Raw genomic sequence first — 9,621 nt, 5'->3', positions numbered from 1 at the left:
ACAAACGCCTTCACGAAAAGAAACCAATACATTCATATCTGTTTTCTTCAATTATCACAGCTTTCCTTCCACAAAAACTCACCCAACACCATTCTCTTACTACCCCAACCCCACGCTATGTGATGGGGATTAGGGCTCACCTCACTGCACTCAGTTATATATGAGCCACGAAGTTCTTATTTTGCACTCAATTTCCTTTTTGGAGAATAATTGGCGTTACATGCGAAAATTAGAGCAGGATACTAGGGTTTTATGTTGTTACTGGATTTGATTGCTGAATGTGTGGGGATAATTAGTTGAAGTAGTAGTTGAATGGCGCCGGGAAGGAGAAAAGGTGCCAATAAAGCTGCGGCAGCAGCTGCCGCCCGGCGGGAGTGGAAGGTAGGCGATCTCGTGCTTGCTAAAGTCAAAGGATTTCCGGCTTGGCCGGCGGCGGTATGTCTTTAATTTACCTTTTTATTGATTGATTGAATTAGTTTTGGGGGTGGATGTTTAGTGAGGCTGTAGTGATTGCTAGTTATATTAGTTACAGTTTTGGAATTTTTTTGTGTTGTTTTTTGGTATCTATGAATCTGATGTGATAGTTATAATTTTGGATTGGAATCTGTTTTCTTGCCCTCGTGAAGTAGGTTTGCAGTCAAACTTAATGTTGATTTTGGTAAGTTAGCATTGTATCTAAAGAACTTGAGAAACGTAATTGCAAGTTGTTTTTAAGGAATATAAGAAGAATAAGATTGGATTGGATTGGATTACTGTGAGTTCTTGCCTTCTTGAGATTGTATTGGTCTACTATTCGTCTAGCTATTAAGTGGCTTCCTGGTTGTTGACAGCACTGGAGTATAGCAGTAGTATTTGAATTCTGGTAGGATCAGGTTTTTGGCATGAACTTGTGGGACCATACCACCCAAGACGTATTGGGATGTTAGTTTAGTTTGGTTTAGTTTAGTATGTTATCAGAAAAGTTTATCATATATGACTTGGTTATATATATAAGCATCATAGTAAAGATTTTTATCTGGCGTTTGATTCAAATTTCCCATTTAGAATTGTATATAAGCATCATGATGACACTTATTGACATTGATCAAATAAATGTATAGTATAAGATATAGAGAAAGTATTTTGGTTATTGTATATTTTTATTATATTTGTGCATGGTACCCTTCTTCGTTCACCTATAGGCCCCAATAGACGCATAAATGGATTTGACGTATCTAATGGTAGAGAGTAGAGATGATCTGGGATGAGAAATGAATGCATTGCCACCCCATTGATTTTACCATGCCTTGATTCATATATCTTATAGTTTTCTTCTTTCAAATTTGGAGAAAGGAATGTAACTTTTCAGTTAGATCGTAGTTTTCTATCCTATATGGCTCAGAGTTTTGTGGGTTTTGGGAATGCATGAAGGTTGCAAGCCTGAGCACAAATCGTATAACCTTTATACATCTTTCCAATATAATAACTTCTCTTAATGAACTTACCAAACTCATTCGCACCAATTTTCTGTTATTAGATAGTATAGGTGGCTTTGGTGATTTACTATATAGGGAATTGGCTTAGGATCCTATTGTTTTATGGAGCATGCTTTGGATGGACATCTCACATGATTCACATATTTTACCAATTCGATTCTCCACAAATAATTTTTCTTTGATGATTCAGTTTTTTGATCTGAACATTCATGGCTTAGACAAATTTTTTGGTGAAAATTTCCCAACTTTTTCCAGGGGAGCTATTGAAAGTTTTAAAACAATGCTGACTGTGTGTTTCTCCCAAATTTTCCATGGCAGGTGAGTGAGCCAGAACAGTGGGGTTACACTGCTGACTCGAAGAAAGTAGTAGTACATTTTTTTGGTACTGAACAAATGTGAGTTATTTGCTTTCTCAGGTTATATTGCTTTTTAATTTCTAAATTTCCCCCTTGTTCTTCAGTTTCCCTTTTCATTGATTTATGAAATTCCTATTCTGATAAAACTATACTTAATAGAATGAATTAGAATCACTCAGTGAGCTTCTTTATTTGGATTCCTATTCATCAAGTTCCCGCAGTACGCTTGTAAATGCTTTGCTTTGTGTATCCTCGTTGATATTAATTTAGCACTTCACCTTTTAGTGCTGCCCGCATTCTTTAACTGCATGTTTAGTATCTCTGTTACAGATACATGCATCGACATTGATGTACTTACAACACTAATGGTTTATAATGCATAAGCTATGCACGATTCAGTTGAACTTCTATAAAGTAATAATAATGTCGAAACCTTGAATCGTGTTAGTTTAGACAGGCATTAGTCAGTTGGGAAGTTAATTTTTATTGGTTTGAAAGAGTGTTTTGCTGATTGAGCAAACATAATTCTGACGAGTCTAGTCATTTGTCTTCCAGTAATGTAGGTATCACATTTCCTTGAACTAGATTAAAATCTAATTTAATTGTATATATGTACATGTGTGTGTGTGTGTGTGTGTGTGTGTTGTGTGCAAATATATAAATGATATCCAATTTTGAATGATAGCCATTAAATGGAATTATACTTTTTTTTCATTTGTGTTTAATGCTACATTAGTAGTGCATGCAGATAGCTGATATTATGGCTGAATTATTACCATGGCCTATGTTACTGTTTATGATCCTTTTTTTCTTTCTGAAATGGGTCTTGTGCAGTGCTTTCTGTAATCATGCTGATGTAGAAGAATTCACGGAAGAGAAGAAGGCATCTCTAGTAGGAAGACGCCACGGGAAAGGCACTGATTTTGTCCGAGCAGTGAATGACATAATAAATTGCTTTGAGAAATTGAAGAAACAAGATAAAGTCTCCAAGACTAATGATACAGATGGAACTAATATAGCCAATGAGAACAGAGATGGACCTTTGACTGAATGTGTGAAAGATGATGCAGTAGTGGTTACAGTTAAACAACTTTCTACTGGGACCACTCATGATCTGAATTCTTTAACTGAAGCTGCTTTAGCTGCAGCTGCGGAAGATGCTTTACAGGATGAGGACATGCAATTGGACGAGATACCTTCTAAAAGGGTGTCTACAGAAAAACCTATATCTGCAACTTATTTGGCAAGGGACCAATCCGATGTTTCTAGGAAAAGTGGTGCAAGGAGAAGGAAATCTGTTCCTGTGTTGAGAAGTTCATCAAGGGTAGCTGCTAATAGACCCCAAAGTACCCTGATACCTTCTACCATCAACACCAGGAGCTCTAGATGCTCAGGTGCAAATGTATCAGATGATAGATCTTTTAGAAGAAGTAAGAGGATTGTGAAGTCAACTGATGATTCTGTTGGTGAGGATGTTGGCTCACTTGCTTTTGTATCAAGTGATAGCATTGAAGAGAGTGATTCTGGAATTATGACTGGGGACTCTGACACCCTTAGTAACAATGATGACTCTGGTTGTAAGCCAGTGGGATTGGAGCAGCCCTTCACTGAAAATACTGAGGGGAACAGTGAGTTAAGCAATAGCCTTGACTTTCAAAGTAGCAATATTATCTTTAAGAAAAGAAGGAAACCAAACAGAAAAAGACACAATAATGATACTGTTGAGGCAGCTAAACCTGATGTAGTAGCTTCAGATGCAGGAATGCTGAGAAATGATTGTGTTTCCCCCACTTTTAGTGAGAAAACAGCCCAAAAGTATGCTAAGGATGATGGTGATCAACACTTGCCTCTAGTAAAGAGAGCCAGAGTTCGTATGGGGATTCTATCACCAACAGCGGAGGAAGAAGTCACTTTAGTACTTAAAGAAGAAAAAATGTCTGAAGCTCCTGGCAGTGTTGTTACAGAGTCCTCTGAGCATCCAAGTCTCCAGGTAGACGGTGCCGACAAGGAATCCGTTGGAGAAGGTCCAACCTTTTCATTTCTATCACATGCAAGTCTTGTGAAGCCTATCCTTTCTGTGACTAGAAAGAATTATGTGGATGGGGAAGCTGCTTTACCTCCATCTAAACGCCTTCATCGTGCCTTGGAGGCTATGTCTGCTAATGTTGCTGAATATTCTGAACGAGCTTCAGATTGCTCAGCAGCTCCAAATATTCAAATTAATGCTCCCTTTTTGGAAAGCTCTGAACTGTCAATGGGAAAAAGAGATGAGGTTGAATTGGAATCGAAATCGACTAAGAACCTAAGAAATGGTGACTCTCTAGTGCATGCTTCTGAGTTCCGTACAAAGTCGGAGGCAGAAACCCCAAAAAGTGATTCAGAAACTAAAACTCGTGGTATTGATAGTTCAGATCCTGTAAGGTACAGAAGTTCAGTTGAATGTGTGGAAGGTGCTGACAGTAAACGAGTAAATTTGTGCATGTTAAATGATCTTCCTGTAGAAACTGATGCTGAGCATCATGTTAAACAAGATTCTGTTAATATTAGTGAGCAGTCCACTCATCTGAACTGCAATACAGTCGGTACGACAATGTCTTTTGCCGATCACTCCAAGACTGTATGTTCAGACTTGAAAGAAGTTGCTGAGACATCTGATCCTGATATTTCGCAGATGAACTTAGATTCTAACTATGTGGAAGGAAGTACCGGTTGTTCACCTAATGGTGACACCCGTGTCCAGCTTGATAGTGCAGATGGTAAAGGTGATGAACCAAATAAGACAAACCACGACAGTAAGCGGTAAACTTTACTATCCCTGTCCAGGGTTTTTGATTTCTTGTTTTAATTAGCTTTATAATGTTGGTATTTCATATTTCTATTTTAAGGACTGAGTTTCTGGAAGAAGCATGTTCAGCATCTTTGGGCTCAAGTGTTGTGCTCTCAGATGATACTCCTACGAAGGTTCTGGATAGCAGTCATCGTCATTCTATACTACATTCCACTTCAACATCCTATGACCACATAGAAGATAGAACTGTTTCAGTCGCTCAGTCTACCTCATCATTGACTGATGGGGCAGATGGTGCAAAAGCATCTTCTCCAAGTTCTTCCGGATGCAACTTAGGTTCATTAGACAATAATAATGAGCATAATAGCTCTTCCAGTACAGATGCCCCGTTGCATCTGGAAAAGACTAAACTTGCTGGAAAATGTACCAGCAAAGGGGAATCTTTGTCGTCCTTTCAAGCAATCATTAGATCATTGACAAGAACCAAAGAGAGCATAGGCCAAGCTACACGGATAGCAATTGACTGTGCAAAACTTGGTTTTGCAACTAAGGTAGATTTTTCTTATAATGCAGAGCGTTTTTTGGCCCCAAAATTTTCTAAGATGTGGTTTAGTGTGAATAATTTGCAGTAGTAAACTATTAATAGCACCCATAGGATTTTTAAGTTAAGTTCTTCAACTATTTATACATCGAGTCTTTTACTTGTCTGTGAGCAACCAAATTTGCTATGTTATGCATTCCGTGGTAGGTACTTTGATTATCCCTATGTCCCGATTCTGTTATTGGTCTGCTGCATGACTTGATATAAAAAAACATGTAGCTGATCTTTTGTGAAATGGTTTGCTTGGAGATAAATGCTGTTAGATGTTGTAGAGGGCACCTCCAGTGGCAGTTTAGTGATAACTTTTCCTTTTTGTGATCTAGGTGGTGGAAATACTTGCCCAAAATTTGGAAAGGGAGTCAACTTTGCGGAAAAAGGTTGACTTGTTTTTACTTGTTGATTCTATTATGCAGTGCTCCCGAGGCATCAAGGGTAAGTTATTCCTTGCAGTATGATTGCAAATTGTGTAACCTTCTATGTACCTCCTTTGTGGTTATGGTATCATGCAAGATATTTATACCGAATCATATTGCTCTCAGGTGATGGTGGTGTTTATCCATCTGCAATCCAGGCACTTCTACCCCGATTATTATTAGCTGCTGCTCCTGGTCGTAGCTCTTGTGAAAATCATCGACAGTGTTTGAAAGTTAGTAGACTGATTCCCAACTGTGCAGCTATTTGACCTTCTTATCATGATTCTTACTTGAGAAAACTATTCTGTAACACCCCCCTTTACTCTGTTGATGGGTAGGTTTTGAGAGTGTGGCAGCAACGAAAGATCCTTCCTGAATCAATAATCCACCACCATATCCGTGAGCTTGATGTCATTTGTGGTACGGGTTCATATCCTCTTGTTGGCTCTCATCGACCCTTGAGAAATGAAAGGGCTTTTGATGATCCTATAAGAGAACTGGAGGGTGTGGATGAGTATGGAAGGTGAGTTGGTTTGGTTGCAACTTGCAGTATATATAGCCTATGTCTTGAACATATTAAAGTGGCTTTATGTGATCGAACTTTTTTAGATTCTTGCCGCACTTAAATATGGTAGATGAGTTGGTTTGGTTGCAGTACGTATAGCCTTAATTTGTTTATATCTATGAATTTAACAGTTATTGGTGTCTCTGGAAGTTCCATTTTGATCGGATTTTTATTAGGTCTAAAGCCACAACGATACGCTATTAAGATACTAAGTTTATGAATCTAGTATTAATTGGTTACATAATTTACATTTCAAGTTTCAAGTTCCATTTTCCTGTAGAAATTGGCTTTAATTTTGTCCCAAGTCAGAATTAAACCTGAAGACATGTTTCAATTTTGTGATCAGCTCTTATACCACACTTTATATACCGATTGTTGTATATGTATGTGTATATATTACCTGTATGTAAAAAGACGATAATGTTATACTCCCTCCGTCCCAAGATATTAGACCCATATACCATTTTGGGGTGTCCCAACATACTTGAGCCATTTCTATTTGTGGTAAAAATTTACTTTATTACCAACTCCACTTACACCACAAAACATCTCCTAAATTCCTGTGCCCAAAAGAAAGGGGTCTAATATCTTGGGACGGAGGGAGTACTATATAAGATGGATACCGTTCCACCATTATAACTAGTTGTAGAGGGAAAATCATGAACCTTATTTCATATAATACCTATTGAATTATGTACACATGTAACAAATGTTGTAATCTAACTAATAACATGAAGGTTTAATCTTGTGTTTTAAATTGGCTGTTGTCTTTAAATATGATGAGAAAATTCCAGATTATTACTAACTGCTTCATCTTTTTCTTTAGCAATTCAAGCATTCAGCTTCCTGGTTTCTGTATGCCTCATATGCTTAGAGATATTGATGGTGGAACTGATTCCGATGGAGAGGGCTATGAGGCTGTTACTCCAGAGCATAATGTTAAAAATAGCGAAGGAGAGAATACTCCAGTTCCAGCAGTTGATAAGCGCATCCATATCTTGGAAGATGTCGATGGCGAGCTTGAAATGGAGGATGTGATTCCATGTTGTGAAGGAGAAATTGCTTCCACCAGTAATATTACTGGAGCAGATCAGACGATACCAAATCATCAATCCGAAAACCATTATGAAGCACCATTTACCCCTCAGGAACCTAAGGATGGGGCACTTACATCTGCTTCATTATCAAGTTCTAACTTACCTTGCAAGTCAAAGCCTTATTCTAGTCGTCAGGTTTCTTTCTATCCTAGCTTACTACAACTGCTGCTACTTTGTTGGATGAGTAAGTGCTGAAGTTATTTACTATCAATATGATGTTTGTGCATCTGCAGGAGTACAAGAGAAATTATCATGCCAACAGATCAAATCTGAGTATTGTGGCAAGAGTCAAGCCAACGGCTACAGATGCTGTGCGCCATTATGTTCGTGAAAATAAAGATTTTGAAGGCCAGAGGCATAGACAGATGACCGATTCTAATAGTGTGTGTTCGTACGGCGATCGGCCTACCTCCCATGTATCAAGTCGGGCTTCTTATAGCAACCGACAAACTGATTCTCTCAACAAGGGTTTTCATTTGCGACCTCCTCACCCTGCTCCTTCAAATCGGTTTTCTTATATCCATGGACAAAGGATACAAGCACGAAGGAATACTCCACCATCCTCACATTCCAATAGATATCACATACGCGATGTAGATAATGGGAACTTCTATAAGGCTCGTGGCAGGAATAAATTTGTACCACATGACAATATTGGGGAATGCTGGAGACCTCCATTTCCGTCAATCTCTGGTAAGTCCGTTTTTCCCTGCTTGCGCCCTAGTCTTATTGTCACTCCTTATTTATCTTTCCTTTCTTTCTCTCCCAGGTCCATGCTACCCAGATGATCGTTCACCCATGCCATACTGCAGTCCTCCTCGTGAGCCACCATTTCCTGACAATAGATGGAATTTTCCTCCACGACCCATGAACCACAGGCAATTTAACAGGTCATCTTTCGAAGGTCCTGTTCCTGTGGCAAATAGAGGTATGGAATCTATCCCCAGATGGCATAAAGGTTAATAAGAATTTACCAAGCTTTTTTACACATGCATAACAATTGGCACTTTGTGAAAGTTCGACCTGAACACTACGCTCTTACCTTAGTTACCGCGGTTGTGTTTTAGGTCCTTTCTGGAGACCAAGATAATATTTCCGAGACAGCTGCTTCGAACTGTGGTATTATTGGTTGACAAGCTGTTTTAGTCAGTCTCGTTATTCGTCTTTTCGCTTATTATGTCATCTCTTTGCTAGGTTGGATATGTTTCGAAGCTGTGGCTCGACTTGCCTTAATACTGTGAGCAAGGAAGAAAATGAGCATGAGATTTCATTCAATTGTATATATGCATTCAGGGGCTGACAGTGTTTACAAATTTTGACAGTGTTTACATTTTTGTAGGATTTGAAATTAACATTGAAGTGTCATCAACTGTAATTTCTGTGTGTAAAAATGTCTGATGCTATTGATATTCAGTATATAATTTCCTAAGTTGATTTGTCTGAATTCTTCTGCTCTTGAGTAGTGTGATTAAGACTGGCACTAAAAATAGAGTAATTTACTTTTAAGTCAGAGTGGTTATGCTTTTCTACTCTATTTCACACACTAATCAAATAGTTAGAACTTTGAAACTGATTAAGAATTAATTTCGTGATAAATAATGATTTCATAGTTAGAACTTTGAAACTGATTAAGAATTAATTTCGTGATAAATAATGATTTCATAGTTAATAATCAACCATCCTGTTATTTTGTTCTACTTAGTAATGATTACATCAAACTATCTAAGTTATCCTCTTATTATGTCAAACTATCTAAGTTATCTTTTCTACTTGGAATCATGATTATTTCGTTTATGTATACGTTTATCTTTCCTTTTTAACTAAAATTTATATCCATCCCATACACATAGATGATTCTAAGGTGATTTAAAACTCAACTTATTGATCGGAGATGAGACGTTTTACCAATTATAACGCACTTGGTCGTCATATATGTATCAATCGTTAAACGCTACTAGTGTTTTAAAATTTTAACATTGGGCATGACTAATTTTATGAAAACATAATGTTCATCTATCCAAAGGCACTAATTTTCTGCCACTCCATCTATTTCCAATTAATTCAGACAATTCTTTTGGATATACTATCAATGAAGAAAAAAAATATTTAATAAATTATTGTGAAGATAATAAAGTATTACTATTACTATAATAGAGAATAAAATAGATAAGATAAAGAGAGCTTTCCAAAAAAATCAGTCAATTAATTAGAGATGATTATAAAATGAGTATAAATTAATTAACCTAAAATGGAAGGAGCATATGATAATTTGCAAACTTAACTATTATTGTGACATAAATGAGCAGAACTCCATTTCAATTTTCAA

The 9,621-nt window shown here is 37.4% G+C and overlaps 1 protein-coding gene across 1 annotated transcript; it reads left to right on the top strand.

Moving 5' to 3' along the window:
* Window positions 1-8,739, top strand: LOC125217740 (protein HUA2-LIKE 3-like). The gene is made up of 12 exons (XM_048119263.2): window positions 1-435; window positions 1,794-1,870; window positions 2,666-4,630; window positions 4,717-5,170; window positions 5,544-5,652; window positions 5,760-5,866; window positions 5,972-6,156; window positions 7,025-7,430; window positions 7,529-7,988; window positions 8,065-8,223; window positions 8,363-8,414; window positions 8,490-8,739. The coding sequence occupies exons 1-11, from the start codon at window positions 313-315 to the stop codon at window positions 8,383-8,385; spliced, it is 4,068 nt and encodes a 1,355-aa protein (XP_047975220.1). The 5' UTR covers window positions 1-312; the 3' UTR covers window positions 8,386-8,414; window positions 8,490-8,739.
* Window positions 8,740-9,621: the final 882 nt, after the last annotated feature.

The sequence above is a fragment of the Salvia hispanica genome, chromosome 1 (genome assembly GCF_029641045.1).
Source record: "Salvia hispanica isolate PSC_SH4W2 chromosome 1, Shi_PSC_v1, whole genome shotgun sequence".
NCBI lineage: Eukaryota > Viridiplantae > Streptophyta > Magnoliopsida > Lamiales > Lamiaceae > Salvia > Salvia hispanica.
Note: the sequence above shows the minus strand (reverse complement) of the source record. Positions and strands in the feature narration are given on the sequence as shown.

Coding starts and splice junctions, on each gene's coding strand:
- LOC125217740 (XM_048119263.2), top strand. CDS start 313: ATGGCGCCGGGAAGGAGAAAAGGTGCCAATAAAGCTGCGGCAGCAGCT. Junction 1,871..2,665: donor TTTTTTGGTACTGAACAAAT/GTGAGTTATTTG, acceptor GGTCTTGTGCAG/TGCTTTCTGTAATCATGCTG. Junction 5,171..5,543: donor AACTTGGTTTTGCAACTAAG/GTAGATTTTTCT, acceptor TTTGTGATCTAG/GTGGTGGAAATACTTGCCCA.